The sequence below is a fragment of the Ceraceosorus guamensis genome (genome assembly GCF_003144195.1).
Source record: "Ceraceosorus guamensis strain MCA 4658 unplaced genomic scaffold IE81scaffold_4, whole genome shotgun sequence".
Lineage (NCBI taxonomy): Eukaryota > Fungi > Basidiomycota > Exobasidiomycetes > Ceraceosorales > Ceraceosoraceae > Ceraceosorus > Ceraceosorus guamensis.
This window is the reverse complement of record NW_020289999.1, coordinates 92,303-115,733: the sequence shown is the minus strand read 5'-3', so window position 1 is coordinate 115,733 and position 23,431 is coordinate 92,303. Positions and strand designations below refer to the sequence as shown.

Sequence of the window (23,431 nt, the reverse complement as noted above, 5' to 3'; positions counted from 1 at the left end):
GCTCAAAGGGGTCTTTTGGGACCACTCTTGTTGCTTGATAATTTGATGAGGTAAGGCTGCTCTCTCTCCTAAAGCTCTCAGAGCCTTGATATGCACCAAAGTGATAGAATTGCTCACGAGGAATGGTGAGGCTCAATCACACGCAATGTGAACGTCTTCTCCAAAAGTTGACACCGCCTCGCGCGCAAATGCTCGAAACGCGTAGGTACACAATTTGAATGCCCAACTAAGCTGTACCAGCAGCTACTACTCGTGACTGTGACTCTGACTGCGATGCAGAGGCTGCGAAGATCAAGTCTGAAGTCAAAAGTTGAGCGAATCTTGAATCTAAATCGCGTGCACTTGAACTGCAGCACGCGCAGCATCATGACTGCCAAGACTTGCAGCATGAATCACAATCGCGCAGCATATTATTAGTCACACGGTCACCCGCTGCAACTCAAGCTGCCGCTGTAAGATGACTTGCCCGCCACCGGGATCAACGTCTGATCACGCCTCATCACCACTCGACTCGACTCGTCACTGCGACACTTGGCTACGCATGACGGCGTGGAAGCGACGAGGGGCGAGTCAAGTTGCGACGAGCTTCGTACTCGCGTGTCAGATGCCGGTATACCCGAGCGCACATCGTCACGCGCATTCATGACTGAACGATACGCAGGGAACTGCTCCTGGTGAATACGTGAATGTAGCGAACCAGTCGTGAAGTGTGCGGATTGCAACAAGGAGCGCACAACCACATCGAAGCACACGAGATGAACATTTGCGTCTGTTTAAAACTACTACTAGCAGGCATTTTCTGAAACTGAACACTGTTGATTGCCCCGCGAATGATTTCAAGGTGTGTGTACAATGGAAAATTTCAGTGGAGGATGCGTTTACATCCCAGGATGTTGTAAGGGCGTGAATCGTTCTTGGTGTTTGCGAGAAAGACAGTATCGCCACGTGAAGGGCCTGACTTAAGCACTCGCGCTGACGGAGACAGGACGAGGGGAGGGGGAGCCCGTTAGCTCGGGGCCGAGACCCACAGCAGTCGCGCTTCCGGTGACGGATGGGGAAGCGTCATCAGATGCGAGGGGAGTTGCGGTTGCAGTAGCGCTGGATGCTGCAGAGGAGGAAACGGAAGAGTTTGCGGGTGGTGCGACAGGGAGGGGAGAGTCGAAGGTGATGACAGAGACAGCCAGGGTGTTGTCATCGCTGACGGTCGAGTTGTCGGTGGTGACGATTGCGTAAGCCTGACCACCGAAAGTGCCGTTGTTTGGCAAGGTCGCTTGACCATTCTCGATGGGGACGAAGGAGGGAGGCAGAGGTCCCTGGACAATGGCAAGGTAGGTCGTGTTGCTTGCGCTCGATGTCGTGTTCCCGCTACCGGTCGCGTTGACCTGCGCAGCGTTGCCGCCAGTCTGCTCATAGTCGAGCTGAACGCGTGCGCCTGGTGAGAGCGCACCGCTGCTGGGCTCGGCGCTTTGTGCCGTCGCGTTGTCGCCTTGGGCAGGGCTGACCGTCAAGGCGGGGAAGGCCTTAAGTCCGAGGTCTTGAGGGCAAGACTCGAAAAATGGAGCAGCCAACGAGTAGACGGTGTTTTGAGAGGTCAAAGGAGTGTCAAAAGGGGAGGGGGCAGCATTGTCCGTCGAATTGCTCGCAGCTGCCGCGGCGGCTAGGACGATAGAGCTGTGACGAGCCTCGGAGGTCAAGATGCTTCCAGCGGCAGCTAGGTACGTCTTGTTGCTGATCGAGGGCGCTGCGCCGAGGTACGCAGAGACACCCACACCTTCGAGAACAGTGGCGGTGGCCAAGAAGGAAGCGACATCCGTAACGCTACTGAAGTTGTAAGTGCACGGTTGAACGGCCGACTCGCCCAAAGCCTGAGTCAAGAAAGCAGCGTGGGCAGCCTCATCCTGACCGACGGAATACAGCTGGTTGCGGACGCTAGCGTTGAGTCCAACGGCTTGAAAGTCCTCATCGCCGAAGCGAGCGATGGATTGATTGTAAAAGGCAGCTTCGAGATGCTCGAGCGTCAAAGCGTACTGAAGGATCTCAGTGTCATTGTTGGCAGTAGCACCGGGAGACGTGGTTCCACTGGCTGTCGATGCGCTCGATGCAGCGCTTCCTGTGGCGGTCGCCGAACCCACTGCGGACGAGGACGCAGCAGGCGCAACGGACGCAGCACTAGTCGCGCCTGATGAGGCTTGACGGGCGTTGAGAACAGCAGGGGCTGCCTGTGCCACGGAGGCGAGGGCAAGGGCTGTGGCGGCGGAAAAGTACTTCATGATGTATAGTGATGGTCAAGGGATGGTGGAAAGTGAGCGGACGGGATACAGGGTAAGAGGCAGTTGCACATCTTATAGTCCTGCACACATTCCTCCATCCTGACGAGGCGCGAGCACGGGCTGTGAAGTCATGCTGCTCCGATTTCGGTCCAGCATAAGAGCTCAGTCGTCATGTCACAGGGTTTTTTGCCGAGCACGTTCGGAAGAAAGTGCCGTCGGAGTCTGACCCACCGTCACATCTCGAGTTCTAAATTTGGCCTGCGAACGATCGGCCGATCGCTCTGCTTTGCCCAAGCGGCATTCGTGTTTGATCGGATGCCCTTGAGTATCGTTCCTGCTCAGCTGACTTTGCCGGTGCGAGCCTGGGCTTCCTTCCGCTCGAGACACAGAGCAAACGCTACGAGCCGTGTGGTGCCGGAGTCGTGAATGAGCTGCAGGTTTGACCTCGCTTGCTTTTTCGCCAAGGAGCTCGAGCACTCGACAAAGGTGGCCTGATCTCAGCCTGCTAGCCAAGCCACTGCGATTGCCAATCGTACCGGCGCAGCGCCGCAAGCGAGCAAGGGTCTGATGTCGCAAGACTCATGACTGTTAGCAAGCTGTGGGCAAACTTACACCTTACGGCGTCCTGGGCAGTAACCGTGCAGCACGTATTGAGTCACCCTCAATGATTTCACAAGATCAGCTAGGTGTGGCGGTGCGAAGTGCATGTCGTGATTTCGAAGAAATGGCCGAAATTTGCCACCCCACACGCCTGCATCCGTGGAGACTGTGCAGCGCTTCTGGCGTGAGCTTGACCTCGAGCGGAGTCTGGAAGTCACAGGTCTGAGCAGTTGAGCGGAAGCGAGTCGCCGCGCGAGCTGAGAGAGCCGCATGCACAGCGGCTCAGCGCATGCAAGATGACGGAGGTTGCGCGTCGGGAGGGACTCGTGACTGCTGGGATTGGAAGCTTCTCGAGTCGTGCAGATCTTGCGTTGGGTATGGCACGTGAGAGGATGGTTCCGGGCGCCATAGCTTCTCGATTTGGTGGCTGCCGTCGACCACGGGCACGAATGCAACCAGCTTTCACGAAAGACTGGAGGTGAACGACGATATTGAGTGGAAGTCAAGTCCTCGACGAGTACGCTATCGAGCACATTGCCCCTCAAGCGAAGCTCTCCCAACTTCCCTCCGCGGAATGCGCTACAATGATAGGAATACTTGCATGCGCTGCTGCACTCTCATCGTTGCTACAGGGTATGCACAGCAGCGAGGACTTGCAATGCATCTTGAAGTCGATCTCTGAAAGCAGGCAACTGGAACATGGCTGTGGAAAGCGAGGCCAGAGGCGCAAAGTAATGTGGACGATGATTCCCTTGTCAGCATCGTTGTGGCCACCTCAGGCCTGACGAACCGGGGATGGATGCTACTCACCCATAGCCAATTTGAGTATACTGAGCGTAAGAGCAGCTACGCTTTGGGCTGAGGTGTCTGCTTCTCTAGACTCTGCGGATGAGGAGGAGTCGATGCTGCTTCGTTCGCGAGTGTGGCTGTGCGACAGAGCGGAATTGAGGACTGTATGCTGCCGGCTGTCTGCGCTGCTATGCGGGTTCGATACTTGCGCAGACCCACGGCCCTGGCGCTGCGCTCGCTCATCTTGCCTCCTTTGTACCCTGTGCCTTCTTTCATTCACCACTCCTATCAGCTCTTCGGTGCCGAGGAGCTTAGTGCGAACACCCGCAATTCTTCCTTCCGACTCTTTCGTCCTCTTTCCCTGCTCCGCGTCCCTCATTGCTCTCTGATCATCCGCGATCGCCAGAGTCTGAGCAGCAGAAGCGATGCCTCCGAGCCCTAGCATCATCGGGATCAAGTGCTTTGGGCATTCGTCGAGCGATATGGATGAAGCCTTGTTTGAGTCCGTCTGGACACCTCTCACGACGACTTGTCGAGGAGGGCCAGCAATATCAGAAGACGTTTCTCCGCGCTCCACATCAACGCGGTAGAGTGCCACGTCGAGGATGGAAAGCGTCAAAGCGGCAAAGTAGGCCCTTGAGGCGTACCCTTCTCCTCGCGCACCTTGATGGCCTCTAGCAACCAGCTGCGCCAGGGCGGGATTAGTAGCCATCTGAGTAGTGCGAGCGAGGTGTGTCAGCAGCCTGTACAGCGCAGAGCAAGTTCTGCGGCCGCATGCACATTTCCTGGCTGCTTACCGAGTCTGCGAGGGACGAGAATAGCGTCTCTCTGATGAGCATTAGAGCATCCTGCCCGGAAGCGGGCAGACTCGCTGTACTGCTCGCTGATGTCTCGTTGGATTGAATGGTGGGATGTGCGGATGGAGCTTGATCTTGCGGGTGCCCCGATTGAGCTCCAATGCTGGGGACCTTGTGTTCGTGGTTATGTTGATGCAAAGTGTATGTGGCAGCATCGTAGCTTGGAGGAGGCTGATACTGGACTTGGCTGGCCTGCGAACGGCTAGTCTCTCCCGAAGAGCGCGGAGTGAGATTGATCGCAGCACCATCCACGACGTGCTGCAGATCCCTTCCAAAGCGGTTCTGAAAAGAAGACCTTAGGTTGATCTCCATGGCAACCAGCTGAAGATCCATCAGTATTCTGTGCACATTGGGATTTAGTCCTTGGCTTGGTGCGCGTTTGGGCTGTTTGCCGCAGATCGACCGGGCGAGGTCGTGCCTATCGTCCAATTCAAGCGCTTGTATCGGCTTTATGCAGCTCCTCCATACTTCGAAGAAGGGCTTCAAGCTGACTGGACAAGAGTCGTGATTCAAGACGAACGAGCCATCAGGCATTGCGATGGATTCGTCCCGTGCCTGCAAGGCTGCGATGAAGAGTGCAAAGGAGGGAGCGCTGAGTTGTATCTGCTCTGATGCGCCCGTCAGCTCCGACACACTCAGCAGACCCTCTGCTTGAGCTTGCGCTAGGGAGACTTGAAGCAGCGAATGGAAGCCGTCCACCACTCGTGATTCGTCCAGAGTTGTCATTGTAGAAGATCGAAGTGAAGTTGATGCGGCCGCCTCCAGCTCGCAGCGCAGCGCAAAGCTGTCTTGCAGTGTGTCGAGGTTCTGAGTCAGAGGGGAGTGGCAGTGGTGCTAGCAGGGGTTTCCAGGGTATCAAGTGGGCGAATGAGAGAAGTGCCTGAAAAAAATTGCGGGCCTGTGATGTTGTGTTGGTAGAAGAGGATATGATGGCACCTGTCCAACCACACGTATGACACCAACCAGCGTCCTGCTGCTCAATCAAGTCTGACTTTGATACGGCATGACACAGCCTCATCCGTGATTTACACGCTGCGAGGGCGACGCGGAGTCACGTGACAGTCACGACGTGCTCTTCTCTCGCACGCAAGGACGCGCAGCACAGCCAGGCTGCGCGCGAGCGGCCAAAAAATTTCGCGGGGAGCTAGCAAAGGGAAGCGCACTCATCCGAAGCTATATCACAAGCTCTGGCGCCGTTTGGAGCCATAGTCCTCCTAGCACCTTACTCATCTCACACGTTCTCGGAAGTCAAGTCTCTTCATCCAGCATCGGCTCCTTCAGAAAGCTACACACAATGTCCAAGAGGCCATCATCACCTGTGGAGGCTTCGACTCCCACCGCTGGACCTTCACGGCATACGGACCTCTCAGCCAAAAAAAGGACAGCAGCCAATGGCTCAGCACCTCAAGATGAAGATGACGAAGGCATGGGTGAATTCGAGGATCGATTTGAAGACGAATTCGAAAGCGAAGATGACGGCGAAGTAGTTGACGCTGCCAGCGACAGCGAAGATGACGAGGAAGGCGAAGACGGCGAAGGCATGGAGATTGATGGTGAGCATAGCGCTATTCTGCGCAGCGCATGAGACTAATACTGCGCTGACAAACCTCATCTCACTTTACACCCTTCCTTTTGCCCAGGTGTGAAAGTCTCCGGAAAGATACAAAGGCCAGAGGGGGAAGATGACGAGGTTGGCGGTGGTCCTGAAACGCAGGCTTGGTTGGCTGGTGCGCAACCTTTAGAGGAAGGCCAAGTGCTGGAGCCGGACCAATCAGCGTACGAGATGCTACACCGAATGGGCGTCAACTGGCCTTGCTTGTCATTCGATGTTCTGCTGGACAACTTGGGCCCGGCTGAGGACAGGGTCAGGTATCCCCACACTGCCTATTTTGCTGCTGGAACGCAAGCGGACACGGCAAAGAACAACGAGCTGATCGTCTACAAGGCAAGCTCTCTACACAGGACCATCAAAGATGGCGGTGAGTGCTCGCAAGTTCGAAGATGCCGTGTACAACGACGACAGGCAATGATGCTTGAGGCATTTGGCCACATGGGCGCGGTGGATTCTTCCTCCTTGCTGCCCACATGCAGAAAATATCTCGCTACCTAATTACACACCTCTGAGCCTCTTTTGAGAATCGACGACTTGGTATTCGATCGCTGTGACAGTGTTGCAGCTTGCTGAGTATGCCCTCAAATTCCCCTTTGCAGACGAATCCGAGGATGACGATGATGACGACGACGACGAGGGCTTGGACGACGATGCCATCCTCGAGTCTAAGTCTATCCCGCACCTTGGCGGCGTGAACAGGGTTCGAGCAGCACCCGTTGCTCCTCCCTCTGCAGGGTCCGAACCGACGCTGGATCCTTACCCTGTGGCCGTGTGGTCTGAGCTAGGCAGCGTGGGCATCTGGGATGTGCGACCACTGTACAATGCGCTGGAGCGTCCTGGTCCATTCGACAAGGCGCGAGCTTCTAAAGCGCTTCATACGGTGCCGCACTCGACAGAAGGATACGCCATGGACTGGGCCGGCTCATCGTCAGGCGCAGGCAGGCAGAGCAGTCTGAGGCTGCTATCGGGTGACGGCCACGGCCTGATCAAGTTGACGACGTCCAACAACGCCGGTTACACTACCCACGCCGCACCCTTCACTAGCCACACCAGTAGCGTCGAGGATTTGCAATGGTCTCCCAAAGAACCCACTGTCTTTGCGAGCTGCTCAGCGGACCGAAGCATCAGAATTTGGGATGTGCGGGTCAAGTCGCACAAGTCTGTCATCGCGTTGGATGAAGCGCATGAGCAAGACGTAAATGTGATCTCTTGGAACAGGAAGACGGACTACCTGTTGCTTTCGGGCGGAGACGAAGGGGGATTGAATGTCTGGGACTTGAGGAATTTCAAACCTTCCTCGAGCAACGCAGCGCGACCTACGTCCGTGGCCAACTTTAGGTGGCACCAAGCGCCCGTATCTTCCGTCGAGTGGCATCCCTCCGAAGACTCCGTCTTTGCCGCTTCTGGTAGAGACGATCAGGTTACGCTTTGGGACTTGTCGGTTGAGATGGACGACGAAGAACAACCCGGTAATGCTCAGAAGGGACCGAATGGAGAAGATGTTCCCAGCCAGCTCTTGTTCTGCCACCATGGAGCCAGCGAAATCAAGGAGGTTCATTGGCACCCGCAGATACAGAGTATGCTCATCACAACTTCTGCAGACGGCTTCCACCTCTTCAAGACCATTTCGGTCTAGTGAGAACGAGGCTCGCCATCCCGATCAGCATCGCACCGCTTCGCCCCCACGCATACCCTTTGCATACCTTTCAATACATTTCTCGCACTGTCTACAGCTGTACTGACTGATATCGCGGAGTGAATATGGTGACTAGGTTCGCGGGCCGCGCTAGGGCTTTGTGTAAGACGGGACAACAGCCAGCGAGCCGGATGCGCAGCATAATTCTGAGCAGTGCATGGCGATGATGGCATTCCACATGCGAGGGGTAGGATGAGGCGGAGACATCAATCGACCACGAGTTCACTGTCGACTTTGTCAAAGTCCCTAAAGAATCCAGCGAAGAGGTCAATCTTGTACTTAACGTCCTTGGTCCCTGAAGTTTCCCTGATGGAGTGCATAGAAAGTTGGGGGCTGCCAAGGTCTACCGTCCTGATTCCCGTTTTGCTCATCATAGGTCCAATGGTGCTTCCGCACGGCATATCGTTTCTCACTTCAAACTCTTGCAATGGCACACTGGCCAATTTCGCAATTCTTCGAATCAGAAAGGTGGTGGGTGCAGTAGAAGCGTAGCGTTGTTTTGCGTTCGTCTTGATCACTACCCCTCCGTTGATCTTCGGTCTGTGATTGTCCTCGTAGAAGGAAGAGTAGTTGGGATGGAAACCGTGCGCCATGTCCGAGCTGATGAGGAATGATTTCGAGATTGACCGCTCGTAATTGGTGGGATGCAAGTGGTCCTCGTTTTTGATCGACTCCAGGCCCAAAATGGACATGCTTCCTAATCTTCGAACTGTGGAGCTCAACATGTTCGACTCGGCTCCGTGCGTCGATACCGATCCCACCTCCTCGTTGTCAAAGAGCGCAATCGCTTGAATAGAGGAAGAGTTGGACAGCGATCCCCCGCGCGTAGCCTCAATCAGCGCCGTCGTAGCGCAGAAGCAGGACACTGTCGGAGCGGAGTGATCAAATTGCAGCATCAGCAAATGCCTGCGCAGCGCCAAGCTTCGATGCGTGTTGACACTCACTCTGGTTATCCAGCCTTGCAGCGTGTATGAACTCGTCATTCAGGCCACCTACGTGGCGCATCAGACCGAACGTGTTAGAGTTGCACAGGAAGAGTTGGCCGGTCGACCAGTAGCAGCGCTTTTCGGGACTCACCAATCGTAGCTTTCTGAGTATCGTACAAGCTCAGTTCGAAATCCTGAATTTGCTCCACTTGCACCCCCAGCTCGCCAGCCAGCAGCTCCAAGAGCATCGAGTGATGCTTTTCTTGCATTCTTGGCTCTCCTGTAATAGCATCCTCGTCCGTTTTTGCAGGAGCATTGAGTGCCTCCTTGGCCTTGTCCGCAAGTCCTAGGATGGGAACCATTTCGGTCTCTTGGTTGAACTTGAAAGCATCGTTTGCGCTTCTATTGAGGTGAATCGCCAGTGTAGGAATGCGAAGGAGTGTCCTGTCCACCTTGACCAGTCTGCTCTCAAAGGCGTTTTGTGAAGCAGTCGTAGCGACAATGACTCTTCCAGCCAAAGAAAGATCCCTGTCGAACCAGGTGGACCACAGGCCTCCACCATAGGTCTCCACTCCGCATTGCAGGTAGCCTTCCTTGGTGCGCTTGCTGACGGGTTTGATGTGAAAGTTGGGCGAATCGGTATGGGCGCCCACGAGGTGAACTCCGGATACGCCGGGCTGGAACTGCTTGCCGACGCCAAAGGCCACGATGGCGCTTTGATTGCGTGTGAAGCTACGATGAAAAGCGTTCAGGGGGTGTCGTGTCAGTCGAGACCAAATTTAGAGATTGTCTTCACGCCGCACGCGTTTGTCTATGCCTCACAAGTACTTTCCGCCCGCTTCGATCTTCCCGTCCCATGCGTCCTGCTCTTTGAGCCGCACGAAACCGTCCTTTTCGAGCAAGGCAGCGCTCACGGCAGTTGCATGAAAGGGCGTAGGTGAGGCATCAGAGTACTTTAAGAACGCTTGCGCAGGCGATGTTTGAAGAGAGGAATTGATGGATGAGACGATCAAAGGGAGCGAGTAGCCGCTGCCGATTGTTGGCGACTGCGTCACGTGGTTGCGCAAGCGCAGAGACGGCCGAAGCAGATTGTGCGCGGGTCGAGGGATGGATTGGGAGGGGAGAAGGAGGTGGCGGGCGGTAGAGTGAGCACCGTTGTTCGCCGATGACGTGCCAAGTCGTCTCTTGTTGCATCCCACAGGCGATTTCAGCCGTCTTTGCAACATCTGCTTGCTTCGCATGACACCAGCTTCTGCAATGAAACGAGAGCAGGAACAAGGACGCACCATTTTGTCCTGTTCTTCGGTCTCGGATGTCTGATAGCGAGGGACGGAGATGAGCGAGTATGTCGGGGAGATCGATAAGTCGGACTGGCTGGCCTGAGACTGGCGACGAGTGTCCATATCACGGTCTCTCTGTCGTGTGTGTTGAAAGGCCTGACTGGATGAGCAGCTGCCGACGCAAGTGAGGAGGTGGTCGGTCGCAAGGTCGCGCAGACAGCCAGACTAGCGTGTATGCTGCTGGCTGAAGCTGAAGTTAGCCCATGTCGTGTGCTTCAATTAAGCGGAGCTCACTTCGGCCGATAAAGGCGGGTCACACACAGCGGCGGTGTTGCTCGAGGATGCGCGTCACGCGCCTTGATCGTGATGAGCGGTGACCCGCGCGAGGTGCAGCTGATGATGCTCCTTCGATACGATGACATCCCCGCTGGCGCTAACACTTGCCTTCTGGGTCAGCCAACGCACGTCAGCATACTGACAAAGTCTAGACACAGGGACTGATCGACTCGACGCGCGCCCGCATTGAACACATTTTTGTCGTCTACGCTTCTCGGCAGTAGCTCATCTCGTCGGTTGTCGGTCAAGCGTCGTCATCCCCGGCGTTCGCATCCCAGTAGCGGACGTCCAACACATCTACCCGTCTCCCTCGAGCCCCAAGATCCCTACAAGTCTTGCGCATCGACTTCTTCTCCCTGCTGCGTCCAACGAAGTCCCAAAAAAATGTCGCCATCCTCGAGCTCTGCTCGCGACGCTCGAGCAGGTCCAAGCAAAGCCCCACCACGTCGCACCACACGTCAACAATCGCAGTCCGCCGCAGCGAGTGCGAGTGCACGTCCTTCAACAACTGTCCAAGGTGCTGCTACGAGCGCAAGCGCCTCTAGAGATTCGATTTCTGCAGGACCTAGACCAGCTTCAGCGTCAAGAAGGCGGGTACAGGACGATCAGCCTCTCCAAGGTGCATTCATGACGCCCCCCAATGGCGCGGCTGCTCCTCGCATTGCAGGTTTGGGGCGTGGCGGAGACATGATGAACAGCTCAGACGCGCATTCTCGCGGCGCGGGGTCAGACCCAAGCACGAGTATCAGTGGGTGGACAGTCGACCCCTCGCGAGGAGGTGCAGGGATGAGCACGCTGGATCCTTTTCACCGGACCAGCCCAAGTACAAATTTACCAGCGCCATCGGGTGCGAAGGCCAACCGCTTCTCAAATCTTCGTGCTAGCGCCAATGCTCGTATCAATGCGGAAAGAAATGCAGATGGAAGCTTGAGTGCTGCTGGAGACTCGGATGAGGCAGACGGGAGCGGCCTCTTGGGTCTGAGCCCTGCTATGCATCTCAAATTCGCAGCCAAGAGGACCGTAGCGCGCGCAAGAGAGATTGGAGATCTAGGCTTAGGAAGCGCAAGCAATGGATCAGCAAGGAATTGGGAAGAATCATCGGCAATCGATGAGAATCACGGTAATTCCAAGGCTCACAATACAGATCAGGAGGAGTCAGCCGCTCAAGCGGCGGCAATCAGCGCAGACGGCAGTATTATCATACATCCGGAATCGGGTCCAGCAGAAGAAAACCTGCAAGCAGCTGGCTTGCCCGATGTGCGAGAGGCAGATGACGATGAGCTGAGCGCCATGCAGGGTGACAGGCTTGAGATGATGCTGCATAGAATGCGCAGGTGGAGGCACGACGCTGCTAGTCACTTTCTGTTCGACACTGCCATCTTTTGGGGAGACAAGATACTGCATCTGGAATGTGGGTAGACATGAACAGATGCGGGACGCTGGCGCCATCTGGTCACATAAGTGGTCATAAGCAGTCAGCCACTGACCCCAGCGCCTTCCTCCTATTCTCTTCAGCTGGGACAACCGCATGGAACGATGCGTTTCATTTGGCGACTTACTACTTCCTCTCGCACCGCTATGCTCAAGCAGAGCACCTCCTCATGAATCCTTTGCGCAGGAACAAAGCGCGACGGAAAGACAAGACACGCCAAGATCACCGATCTTCTTCTCGCGAAAAGGCCGCCTCTGATCCTCTTGGGGAAGCTTTGAGAGCGACGCGCTGCTCCAGTCGGCTGCCCAAGCATCTGCTGAGCCCGCACCGAAATACAGCATCGAGTGCAGGCGTGGACTTTCCAGAATGGCATTTGCAGTCAGACCATCTAACGCATACGGCTGACGACGAGATGGATGAGAATGACGCTGTGGATGGGAGAAAAAGAAAAGAGAGAGCTTTTACTGTCAGCGGGACAGGCACTGGCAGCGAGTCGGATGATGGGGCGCCAGCAGAGCTGAGGACCCCCCAGAGGGATCCCAAATCGTCTACTGACTTGGGCTCCGGCAGCCGTGACACAGCATCCCGAGAACAGCTTCCTGATAGCGGCTACGAAGAGATTTTCGATGTTGCGGAGGACGTGCCAGCCCCGGACGGACCCACCCTTGCTAAAGAAAGTGCTCAGTGTAGGTGGCTAGCAGCTCAATGCATGGTGCGTGCCCCAGCATTTAGTGCGCACTGCGCCAAGAACTTGCTCGATAACGCTGACCCTGCTGTTGCATTTGACAGGCCCGGCAAGGCAAATATCACGAAGCGCTCGATGTCCTTAGCGGCTGGAAAGAGGATGCCCTGGATAAGGATGGTGAGTCGAAGGCTTGCGTTTCATCATTGCGCTTCGGAGACATTCAATGGCTCTTGCGGCCCCCCTTTCCCCTCTCCCGGGCAGAGAAGTACGGCTTCAAAGCACCGTCGGTGGATGGATGCATCAAGCTCAGCTCATCGAAGTGGCATCTCCGAGGACAGATCTCAATGCGTCTGGATGAGAAGGATCAAGCGAAGCTGAGCTTCATGAGAGCACTGTCGCTCGACGTGCGGAATTTCGACGCTTTCTCCGCCTTGATAGATGGGAACCTATTGGGGGCTGAAGAGCAGTGGGAGTTTGTCAGAGGACTGGAATTTGTGGCTCAAGCAGGAGGCGATGAAGCTAGTGTAGAAGCGCACGAGATGGTCCGGCTACTCTACTATACGCGATTGAACAAGTTGGGGCGACTGCACGCAAAGGAGACGGCTTTGGCGCGCAAGAAGCTCCTTTCTGCCTACCCGCTGCAAAACAATGCGGACGTGCTGCTAAGTCTGGCCGAGAGCCTCTTTGTCCAGATGAGGTTTCAGGATTGTCACACTGTCACAAAAAGGATCTTGGACATTTCTAGGGACCATCAAGCTACTTTGCCCCTGCATATATCCACCTTCTTCCAACTGCCACACCTGCGACCCGCTCTTTTTTTGTTGGCTCATCACCTTTCGGACACGGATCCTACTTTGCCCGCTGCTTGGTATGCTGTCGGGATGTGGTATGCCTGCGCTTCGAGGTGGTTAGAGGCAAGACGCTACTTTAGGTGAGTGGGCGACGCGCTGCCTGCATCTCGTCTGCAGATCGATTGACATGGTCCATCGCTGGTGATTGCCTAGCAAATCGGTGCACCTAGATGCTCGATTCGCGTACGGGTGGATAGCCTTTGCGCACACATTTGCGCTAGAAGGAGAGTCCGATCAAGCTGTCACTTCGTACTCCACAGCAGGCAGGCATTTTCCTTCGAGCCATCTGCCAACTTTGTTCATCGGCATGGAGCACTTGCATCAGGGCAATCTAACTCTTGCCAAGCTTTTCCTGGATGCTAGCGCGAAACTTTGGAATGAAGATCCCTTGCTCCTGAATGAATTTGGGGTGGTCGCTTTTCACAATGGCAAGTGAGTGCAATATTGGGTAGCAAAGTGAGTGAAAGCGAAAGCCAAGCTCATGCGTGGCCGTACCCTATCACTTTGCAGCCTTTCGGAGGCAGTGGAACATTTTGTCAAAGCGCTGCAGCTGGCGGAGCAAGCGCAGCAGCCCGCTCGCGAGTGGACAGCGACGCACCTGAACCTTGGGCTCGCTCATCATCGTCTCGAGTGAGCCGGCCTGCTAGCTTGTGGCTATCGTTTTACCCCATCTGCTCACCCGTCGTCGTCTTCATCTCTTTAGCAATGCGACCCTCGCGGCCAAATCTTTTCGACGCGTGCTGCAGCTCGATCCTTTCAATGCCGAAGCATATACGGGTCTGGGCATGGCGTCGCACAGGAATGGTCAAATCTCCTCGGCCATAGGCTACTACCACTCTGCTCTGTCCATTGAGCCTAGGGATGCGCACACAACACAATTGCTAGATCTTGCGTTGCAAGAAAACGCTCTTGCTGATCCCTTGGGAGCTGGCGGTGGATTGTCGGCCCAGCTCGCAGACGAGTTGCAACTGGGAGATCATGCCATCGATCGAGGGGGCTCCATGACGCAAAGACAAGACTTCGATGATACGCCGGCTGTCGACCGTACCGACACGCGCAGGAATTCGGAGAGCTCGCGCCAGCTTGGCACAAGTAGCAACTCGGCCCTTCGGCAAGAGCAGGACAGCGTCTCTATGGAGATGGACGCAAGCGATGCTTGAAATGCTACATCATGCTGTTTGTAAGCCTCACATTCAATTTAGTGTGCTGTTCGTTGCTTTGCGCGCAGAGTGTGCAATGTAAAGGCTAGCAAGGGCTTGATTTCTTCACGCGTGGCAAGCTGTCCTGCGATGAAAGCTTACCTCCTTGTGCAAGCAGACTCATATACTCATAACCTACTTCTCTGCCCAACCTCCGAGCTCGACCACAAAGGCAGAAGTGAGGCGGACAAATTGCACCAGATGATCGAAAGAGAACTGCAGAGGGCAGATGCACATGGAAGCAAAGCTGTCAGCTCGATTTCCGACGCACGTGGCTGGACGTGCAACTTACGCCAGGAGCGTCGATGGTATCTAACGGGTGATCGTGCGCGAAGCGAAGTCCGAGAGGTCAGTCAAAACGCCCGTGCAACGGGGGGCGGGGTGTATGTGCTTACCACCCGTAGTGTGAATGCGTTGTAGGTTGCTATCTTCAAAGGTGGCTGCAAGACGAAAAAGACGACGCAGATTAAGGTAGGACAATGGCACGATCGCTTGCTGAAGCTCTGGCGGCATCTCTCACCTTCGATGGCGAATGCGCTAGGCACTCCGACTTTGGTCCAGCTAGCATGATCGGATCCAGCGTAGCCCAGCTTGGTCTCGACGGGCGGGATCTCCAGGTAGGTGTTGACCAATAGCCTGACAAAGTCCGTCAAAGGCGTGCTGACAAAGTCAGAAACGATTCCGACGCGGGCTTCTGTGCCTGGCTTGACAAATGCGGTCACTGCGAAATGGGAAGATGACGAGTGGGTTCATCAGCTCCTACGATTCGCACGAAACGATGAGGGAATGCCACGTGGTCACTACTCACTGTCTTGCTGCAGCATTGCGCTGGGACGCACACCCTTGGCAGCGTACGCTTGAGCGACCTCTTGACTACCCAAGAGACCTCCCTCCTCTGACAAGAGACGTTTGCGGGAAGCAAGGTGTCAAGGGGACATGATGTATGCGTGATCTCAGCCTTGAAATACAGACGTACCGGCGCTGTACCAGTGAAACTCGATGTCCTTGACGGGTCTCCATCCCTTGGACAAGAGCGCACGCAAAGCCTCGATCAGCGTTACAGTCCCACTTCCATCGTCATCTGCCCCAGGGGCAGGCAAGAAGGGGATCTGATGGGTGCTGTCGAGGTGCGCTCCAGCCACGGCGGCAATACGACCCTGCTCCGCCGAGGAGGATTTTGCGCCGGAAATGTGGAGAAGGATACTGTTCTGTCCCCAGGAGTGCTTGTGCTCTCTGACGCTGATGTATGGGACATCGGCGACGACCTGTTCGGGCACGCGATCGGTTCTTTGAGCATATCGCGATCAATTCGAAGGAGAAAGAGCTGCACATACTCACACCCTGGATGAGCTTCAAGAGCCACTGCTGGCTCTGCTTGCCAGTCTCGCTGCGGTAGTACCTGTTTCTAAAGCTGGTGAAGCCCTTGAGGTTCTCCTTTGGTCCAGCATCCGAAATTTCCGCAAACACGCCCTGGAGGTGCTTCTCGTGATACGTCGTGTTGGGAAAAGAGGAGCTCTGGACCAAGCTCGAGGCAGTCGTAGGGAATCGAATAGGCTCGATGCCGCTTCCTAGCGTGGCTGTCAGGTCGAAGAAGTTTTGTCTGGACCAACGAAGATACATCTTGCCCAGCTCGGTGGTCCAGTAGGGATGCTGATCGTGCGCAGCTACAGTAAGGGTGAGCCACACATCGGCGTTGGGGGGGTGGAGGGGGGTTTGTCAGCTTCTCGACTTTGCTGCTAGTATGCGCTCGCGGTATTGTGCTCACTCTGCACGAGACGAGGCTCGGTCAGCTCTGCCAGGAACGGGACCCTTCGAATGGCGCCGGCAAGCAAGCGCATGGCCGCAGGAGCACTGGGCAGCTCCAGCATTGGCGTCTCGAACACATCAGCTTGATAAGAGCTCGAGATGAGGTGCCGCGTCGTCGATTCGGTCGCACTTCCATGGCACGGTGCCGCTTGGATGGATTGGACAGAGACCGCAGCGAGGGCCGCCGCGGTAGCCAACGAGAACGTCGAGAGGCGCATCTTTGAGACCGATGAGATGGAAAGGGAAAAGGAGAAAGTCAAGCTGGAGTTGGTTGCTTGGCTGCGTTGGATGCGTCGAACAGAATGATGTGGATGGGAAATTTAGTCAGTTCGTGAGTGATGCTGCTGACCTTGAGGCTACACCCGGGATCGATGGCAGGTTGCGGGGGCGCCGACACATCGCGCGTCATGCGAGGGGGGATGACGTGACCCTCATGCACCGCCTCACAATCGAGCACGTGACTTGGACAATCATGCCGCGTTTTTTAACCGCGGCATCTTTTGTACGAAGGTCTCCACATCGTTTTGATTGTGGTTCAGGATTCCGCGCAGCACATTACTTTGGTGACCCGCACTCGTGACTCGAACATAACCACTCTTGGTACGTAGAAGACCTCGCAACACTGCAGATGATGCTCTCGCCCTTCCTTGAGGCCGACACATTCGCATTCGAGCACACGTCACCCATCGCCGCCACTCCTCTCATCAAGAGGCTGATTCGGGTGCGTATTCAAGTTTTGGATGTCTCGCCAACAGGGTCGATTCATTGCATTCGAGACGACATGTGAGAAGAACAGACGAGGAGCAAGAAGCTGCAATCGATGACCAGATGGGAGAGTAGCTTCGAATCTGACATGTTCGAGGGAGACAGTCGACAAGACTTTGATTTCAAATGTGCTGCAGGGAAGCAAAGTTGTGCTGATTCGGGGCGCGGGGGGTAAGCTAATGTCGAAGCGAGACGGGGCCACGAGAAATCGGGTCGAGTCGAGTCCAGTCGCAAGAAGCTTATGCTGCCGCAACAGGTTGGCCCCTGGACGACTCGAGGGCAGGGTGGATGCCGTTGGTGGCTGCCTTGGTCGATGGCGCTGGGTGCTCGCCGTTGCGAATCTTCTCCGCTTTGAGAGCCTCGGGGTCAGCACCCAGGTCACCAGCATCAGCGTAGGCATCTTGCCCTTCGCCAGGATATTGAGGGAAGCGCTGCTTGACGTAGCTCTTGTGAGCCGCTAGCACCTTTTCGAATTCTTGCTGGGACTGCGTGATTTGGGGGGCCGCTTTACAAGATAAGCAGCCTGCAAGCGAATCATGGGCAGGACGCGCTTTGACTCACAATGTCATTGGCGAACATGCAGTTGCCGTAAGGCCCGGCAAGGACGAAACGTTGAAGGCCATCGCGAGTCTTCATGATGGCCTCGACGCTGCGATGCAAGAGCTCATTGTCGAGGCTGGGGTGGTCGATGGTCAAGCCAACGCCTTGTGCGAGAGTGAACCACTCGTCGCGCTCCGCATCCGTCAAGAGACCTCGAGCGTGGGACATGATGATGGTGTAAGACATGTCCACAGTGATGGCGTGCCCATGACGAAGGGGAGGGAAGGGAGCGAGCTCAAGAGTGGGACTGATACCATGTCCGCTCGCAATGACCCGATCCAGTCCAATCTCGTGCAGATTGCCAGACTCGAGCTGAAGCATCTTGAGGATGGCTCGTCTGCACACCTCGTCTGCTACGCCTTTGAGTTCGGGAGCACTTCCTGCCTTGCGTCCAAAGCCGGTCTTGACCAGCTCAGGTCCGTACTTGACCAACAGATCCCAAGTGGGCTTCTCTGCGCAGTGAGAAATCTTCATAATCTCTGCGAAGCCGTTTCTTGTTTGGCCCTCGGGCAAAGTTTTGAGGAAGTCAAAGTCGAGGAAAGTGTGCATGGGGGCGTGGTAAGCTCCGAGCCTGTTCTTCAACTTGCCGTGGTTGATGCCGACCTTGATGGAGATGGCGGCATCGATCAGTGCGATCAAAGTAGTGCCGACGCGGATGTAGTTGGTGGAACGCCTGTAGCTGGCGCAGGCGTAGCCGGCCACATCAGAAGCCAAACCTCCGCCCACGACGAGCACGGGCTCTTTGCGGATCAAGCCAAACTTGTCCATAGCGTCGACGAAGCTGAGCATGGTGTCCATGTTCTTGTGCAGCTCACCTCCCTTGAACACATGCAGAGTGGGCGCGATCTTGTGCGAGTTGAAGTAGGCTTTGATGGCATCGCCGTACAGGGCGTTGAGGTTGTCATCGAGCAGGACCAGAACGCGACCCCACTTGTGATAGTACGAGGCCTGAGGAGTGCGGGATGCAAGAACGTGTTAGCGGGGATGCCACGCGTGATCAAGAGGCGCATGTGAGCTCACCAGGTCATCCTTCTTCTGATCGAAGACATTGTCTACAAAGCTGTAGCTGTACTTGAGCTCTTCACTGCCCTCTACCACGTAGCCAGCGCCAGTGCAGTTGGCGCCAGCAGGGGTCTCGCGGACCTTGCCGCTCATGTCAGAAGAGGGTGGGAGGACAGACATTTTGTGAAAAGCCGAACGATTGCAAGTAGGCTAGGAAAGATCGTGTAACAAGAGAAGATGGGGGGGGCGTAGGGTGAGAGCAGATGCTGAGGTGAGGAGTGAGCAAGTGACTGGGTTGCACAAGCGTACAGTCTGGTATATATACCTACTCCTGACCTCCGCTCGGGGATGGGGTTGGGCGGTCTGCAAGAAGAAGTTGACGCAGAAGGGGTCCAACGCACGGACTCGCAAGAAAGCTTTCATCGCAGACAGCTCTAGTGCCAGTCACATTTTCTTCATCACCTCATCTCGCTTCGGTCGAGGCACGTTGTGAGAAGCTGATGAATGGCCCGCGAGTGCGAGTGCGAATTGGGTGCAAGCACGCTTACGGTAGCCTTTGCAATCTGAATTCGGGGTGCTTCAACTCAGACTTTCTGGGGGGGGCTGGGCGTGAAGGCGAGATGGAGCGGGGCTTGGGCACTGCAGCACAGCTTTGCATCTCGTCGAGCAGCTGGATGTATGCTGACCCTAGCAGCAGCTGCGAACTTCTTACCCTTGCTGCTGCTGCTTGATGGGTTCCAGACGACATGCGCATTTGACGTGCGTGCGCGTTATTCTGCCGCCGTGCACTCGTCGCTCGATCACTCGACTCGACTCATCATCGACTGAAGCTGCTGCTGTCCTTCCGGCCTTTCGAGCCGGCTCGCCGAGCTCCAGCTCCCCAGCAGCCGCGCGTGTCTGAGCTCTCGTAAGGCATGAAGGAACTGAGCGCCGAGATGATGTAAAGACAGCTTGGGGGCTTTGCGCCATAGGTACACAAGTTAGCACGGACGTACGAGACACGAGATGCCGGCTGGGCATGCGCAAGGTTCCGCGCGTGACGTGGACGGACTGCTTAGTCAAAGCTTCCGTAGACGCACGGATGGGACGTTAGCAGCCAAGGTGCACGCACTGCAATCAGAGCTCGTGGAGAATCAGTCTCGGGTGAGCCGGGGCTCGGCGAACTGGCTGGCTGCTGAGAGTCACGCACGAGTCCGAGCAGAAGAGGCGCACCCTCGCTGTGGAAAGTTGAGCGCGGGTGTGCGAGTCTTTAGTCTGTGAGAGTAGTAGCAATTAAAGAGTCGTGATCGAGTGAGTGTACCATCCACCGCCGCGGCAGCAGCTGCATGGATGCCAGCAGCAGCAGCAGTCCCACAAACAGCGCGCGCGGGGTCTCGATTGAGCCGATCTTCTCGCAAAAAATCCCTTGGCGACGGAAGCAGCAGCAGCAGCAAGGGCCCGGCCACGCGCGGTTGATGCGCAAACCCAAAAATGGCGCCATCGAACAGAACATCATGTCCATCAGCAGGGCGTCGATGTTGAGCTGCTGGGAACGTTCATCCGCCACGAATCTTCCGTATTCAGGACGGGCGGGCGAGCGGGCGGAGCATCGCACGAGCGAGCTCAGATCAGATCAGCTACAGCACGCCGGCTCCTGCTGCACTGCCGGATGAAGAGGGGTCGGCTGCTGGGGCATAACGGCGCCTGTCTGATCTGCTGACTGGCCGATCACCCATACGCAGCACATCACTCGAGTCTCGTTGCCCTGCGCTGCAACGTCAATCAAATCGACGAGCGCCGTCCCGTAAAAGAGGCACACAAAGCCCCCACGCGCACAAGCGCAACACGGAACTTGTTGCTGTCAAAGGACGCAACCCCTCGATGCTGCGCTAAAGAAGGAGCTTCGTCAATCAGCAGGAAGAAAGTCAAAATTGCAAACATCAGCAGACGTCAGCCTGCGCGCGCGTGCACATCACACCCAAGTTTTGCCTTCAATGCAGCAGCACAGCATCGATCAAGGGTCCAGCTGATCCGTGCGAGCTTGGCTTGCATTGCATGTTTCCCGCGCAGGCTGACATGAGAATGCAGCGAGGGCCAACGCGCTGTGCATGGCGCTGCGCTCGTGCCCGCTTTCGACCCGCGGCGGCGAACCTGCACGAGCGCCCGCGCGGCCGCCGTTGTGCCAGTCGCGCGCGTGGCGTGACTTGATTGACATCACCCGCGCGTGGGGATGTCTTCACTATACACGACGCACGCGACGCACGCACACACACATTCACGACTGATGGTGACTCTCCCTCACGCACACGGGCGCTGCGGTTCCAAACCCGCAGAGTCTTGAGTGTGAGCGTACGTATAGCAGTATGGTCACGGCGGGTGGAAGACTGGATCCGTCTCGCAGTGTTGAGCGCATGACCACGCATGAGCACAAACATGATGCCTGATGGCTAGCGACCATAGCTGGTGGGGAAATGTTCAAGGTGATCGAGAGTCAAAAAGCGGAGATGATGCATCAGCTGCTAAATCAAAAGCGTGCGCTGCGAGGTGGCACGCCGCCACACGCGAGCTCATCACTCGTGTCGCGAGTCGTGAGTGCATGGGCAGCAGTAGCTCTAAGCAAGCTTACTTCATACGACGCAATCCCCATGCATTTAGGGTTGGAAGGCTGTGCATGTGATGGTCCCTGCAGCACCTCACGCGCATGCATGCATGCATGCAGCAAGCAGCAGGTCAAGCGTGAGCGTTTTCCGTTGCCGCGCGGAGGGAAGGCAAGGCAGGGCAAACATCTCGAACAGACAGACAGACCACAAGACGGTCTGATGAGTCGTGAGTCGTGAGTGTGATGAGTCTCGTGACATGATCGACTGTATAGCGTCGCATAGCTTTTCCCCCCAAAGAAGTCAGCGAGTGTGTGCTGAACAAATATGCTGCAAGAGCCACGAGTCCAGCGCGACCTACGCTCGTCCAAATGTGGGCAATGCTTCTGGCTTGTTGGCTAGGACAGCCTCGATCCTGTCGAGCACATCTGGTGTGAGCTTGTCGATGTAGTCCAAAGCAGTCAGATTCTCGATGATCTGTTCGGGCTTGCTGGCGCCAAGGATGACTGTAGAGACGTGTTCGTTTTTGGCAGCCCAAGCGATGGCGAGCACGGCGACGGAGCATCCAAGCTCCTTTGCGATTTCCGAGAGTTTGCGAACCTTTTCCAATTTGGCTTGACCCTCTGCGGTCTTGAGGCTGTTGATGACGCCTCCAAAGGAATCCTTGTTCACGTCGAAGCGCGAGCCTTTGGGAATCCCATCAGCATATTTGCCCGTCAGGAGTCCCCAGGCAAGAGGTGACCAGATGGTCAATCCCATACCGTGCTTCTGGTACAAGGGCAAGTAGTCTTTCTCCACCGGCTCTCGATGCAGTGCGGAGTACTGCGACTGGTCGGCCAAAGGAGGATCAAGACCAAGCTTTTCGGCGATACCGTACGCTTCGCTTATCTGCTCTGCGCTCCATGCCGACGTGCCCCAGTAGAAGCATTTCTGTGATGCATGGGTTGACCAACAGGCGCAAATCAGATCTCTGCTTCTGCACACAGAACGATGGGTGAAGTGCGACTCACGCCTTGCTGAATGAGCTGATTGAATGCCTTGACCACTTCCACCATGGGCACAGTCACATCCGGACTGTGGGCAAGGATGATGTCCCAATATTCCAAGCCAGCACGCTTCAATGAAGCATTGGCGCCCTCGATGATGTGTTTTCTGCTCAAGCCCGTCGCGTTGGGATCTTTTGCGCCAGTTCCGTAGAAGATCTTGGTGATGAGCACCAGCGGTTCTCTTTGCCATCCCAACTCCTTGATCGCCTTGCCCATCGAAACTTCGCACTGTCCATTGGCATACACTTCGGCAGTGTCGAACGTATTGACCCCGCGCTCGTAAGCTGCTTTCATGATCTCCTTTGTTGCTTCGTCCTGCACGCTTCCACCGATCGTAAGCCATCCACCCAGACTGAACAGGCTGACCCTCAGTCCGCTGGGCCCCAATCTGCGAAAGCGCATGTTTTTCGGCTTGGAAAAAAAAAAGTGTACCCCCGGCGTCAGCCGCACCGGAGCGATCAGGCGGGCAGCATCACCCGCATCGCCTCTCCACTCACATCGTATTCGTGCTGCGACATCTTGACAAACTTGCGAAGCTGGGGTGATGGGGGAAGCTTAGCAGCGCCCCCTCCCCACAGTCAAGACTGGACGAATCTTTGGCTCGCAAATTGCGCCGCCGCCCAATCGAAAAGCATCCCGCCGACTTCACCTCCATCACGTTGGTGCGCATGCTTCGCTGAAACCGGTGCATCTATAGCTCTGACCATCAGCCACAGGGTGTTCTTCTCGAAGTGGTCCGAGCGCGCGCAGCTGCGCGTGCTGCATGCTGATGGGTGCGGTGCGGTGCGGTGCAGGTTGATCGAGGCTCGCAGGCGGCTTTGCGCGCTTTCGTTGTGTCAGCATGCAGCATCATATGCATTCGTGTATGCAGCAGCAGCTAGCACCCTCCTCCTCGTCCTTTGCAAAGGTTCAAAGGTCCCTGCATGCTTGCTTGCCAAAGCGCGCTGTGGAGCAGGTTGGGGGCAGGCCAGAAAGCGTTCGTAACACGCTGACTCGAAAGGTCAGTGTCTCGTGTCCGTTCTGTGGAGCAGTGGAACAGATCCGATGAGATGTGTGCGTGTGTGTGTGTGTGTGTGTGTGTGTGTGTGTGTGCGTGTGTGTGT

The 23,431-nt window shown here is 56.0% G+C and overlaps 8 protein-coding genes across 8 annotated transcripts; 2 read left to right on the top strand and 6 right to left on the bottom strand.

The window, feature by feature from the left end:
• Positions 1 to 1,496: 1,496 nt before the first annotated feature.
• On the bottom strand, positions 1,497 to 2,045 carry IE81DRAFT_274414 (hypothetical protein; the record flags this gene model as incomplete). Its single annotated transcript, XM_025511443.1, has 1 exon — positions 1,497 to 2,045. A coding segment is annotated over one exon (549 nt), but the record flags the coding sequence as incomplete, so codon positions are not given.
• A 1,292-nt stretch (positions 2,046 to 3,337) lies between these two features.
• Positions 3,338 to 5,449, bottom strand: IE81DRAFT_308706 (hypothetical protein). Its single transcript, XM_025512378.1, has 2 exons — positions 4,457 to 5,449; positions 3,338 to 4,371 (listed from the first exon to the last, which is right to left on the bottom strand). The coding sequence occupies exons 1-2, from the start codon at positions 5,240 to 5,242 to the stop codon at positions 3,673 to 3,675; spliced, it is 1,485 nt and encodes a 494-aa protein (XP_025372752.1). The 5' UTR covers positions 5,243 to 5,449; the 3' UTR covers positions 3,338 to 3,672.
• A 258-nt stretch (positions 5,450 to 5,707) lies between these two features.
• Positions 5,708 to 7,856, top strand: IE81DRAFT_319878 (WD40 repeat-like protein). Its single transcript, XM_025512859.1, has 3 exons — positions 5,708 to 6,069; positions 6,157 to 6,495; positions 6,728 to 7,856. The coding sequence occupies exons 1-3, from the start codon at positions 5,811 to 5,813 to the stop codon at positions 7,762 to 7,764; spliced, it is 1,635 nt and encodes a 544-aa protein (XP_025372751.1). The 5' UTR covers positions 5,708 to 5,810; the 3' UTR covers positions 7,765 to 7,856.
• A 41-nt stretch (positions 7,857 to 7,897) lies between these two features.
• On the bottom strand, positions 7,898 to 9,976 carry IE81DRAFT_358392 (peptidase M18, aminopeptidase I; the record flags this gene model as incomplete). Its single annotated transcript, XM_025516702.1, has 4 exons — positions 7,898 to 8,689; positions 8,769 to 8,816; positions 8,902 to 9,482; positions 9,573 to 9,976. The coding sequence occupies 4 exons, from the start codon at positions 9,974 to 9,976 to the stop codon at positions 8,031 to 8,033; spliced, it is 1,692 nt and encodes a 563-aa protein (XP_025372750.1). The 3' UTR covers positions 7,898 to 8,030.
• Positions 9,977 to 10,447: 471 nt separating this feature from the next.
• IE81DRAFT_319876 (TPR-like protein) lies at positions 10,448 to 14,539 on the top strand. Its single transcript, XM_025512858.1, has 6 exons — positions 10,448 to 11,777; positions 11,882 to 12,510; positions 12,588 to 13,414; positions 13,488 to 13,766; positions 13,845 to 13,964; positions 14,038 to 14,539. The coding sequence occupies exons 1-6, from the start codon at positions 10,751 to 10,753 to the stop codon at positions 14,492 to 14,494; spliced, it is 3,339 nt and encodes a 1,112-aa protein (XP_025372749.1). The 5' UTR covers positions 10,448 to 10,750; the 3' UTR covers positions 14,495 to 14,539.
• On the bottom strand, positions 14,489 to 16,696 carry IE81DRAFT_319874 (Zn-dependent exopeptidase). Its single transcript, XM_025512857.1, has 8 exons — positions 16,299 to 16,696; positions 15,872 to 16,197; positions 15,510 to 15,798; positions 15,342 to 15,428; positions 15,054 to 15,254; positions 14,929 to 14,973; positions 14,826 to 14,845; positions 14,489 to 14,749 (listed from the first exon to the last, which is right to left on the bottom strand). The coding sequence occupies exons 1-8, from the start codon at positions 16,555 to 16,557 to the stop codon at positions 14,669 to 14,671; spliced, it is 1,308 nt and encodes a 435-aa protein (XP_025372748.1). The 5' UTR covers positions 16,558 to 16,696; the 3' UTR covers positions 14,489 to 14,668.
• A 381-nt stretch (positions 16,697 to 17,077) lies between these two features.
• On the bottom strand, positions 17,078 to 19,067 carry IE81DRAFT_336143 (Dehydroquinate synthase-like protein). Its single transcript, XM_025515469.1, has 3 exons — positions 18,725 to 19,067; positions 17,666 to 18,652; positions 17,078 to 17,589 (listed from the first exon to the last, which is right to left on the bottom strand). The coding sequence occupies exons 1-3, from the start codon at positions 18,884 to 18,886 to the stop codon at positions 17,344 to 17,346; spliced, it is 1,395 nt and encodes a 464-aa protein (XP_025372747.1). The 5' UTR covers positions 18,887 to 19,067; the 3' UTR covers positions 17,078 to 17,343.
• A 2,250-nt stretch (positions 19,068 to 21,317) lies between these two features.
• On the bottom strand, positions 21,318 to 22,960 carry IE81DRAFT_363828 (putative potassium channel beta subunit protein). The gene is made up of 3 exons (XM_025516812.1): positions 22,826 to 22,960; positions 22,293 to 22,739; positions 21,318 to 22,212 (listed from the first exon to the last, which is right to left on the bottom strand). Exons 1-3 carry the CDS (start codon positions 22,844 to 22,846, stop codon positions 21,640 to 21,642), a joined length of 1,041 nt encoding a protein of 346 aa, XP_025372746.1. The 5' UTR covers positions 22,847 to 22,960; the 3' UTR covers positions 21,318 to 21,639.
• Positions 22,961 to 23,431: the final 471 nt, after the last annotated feature.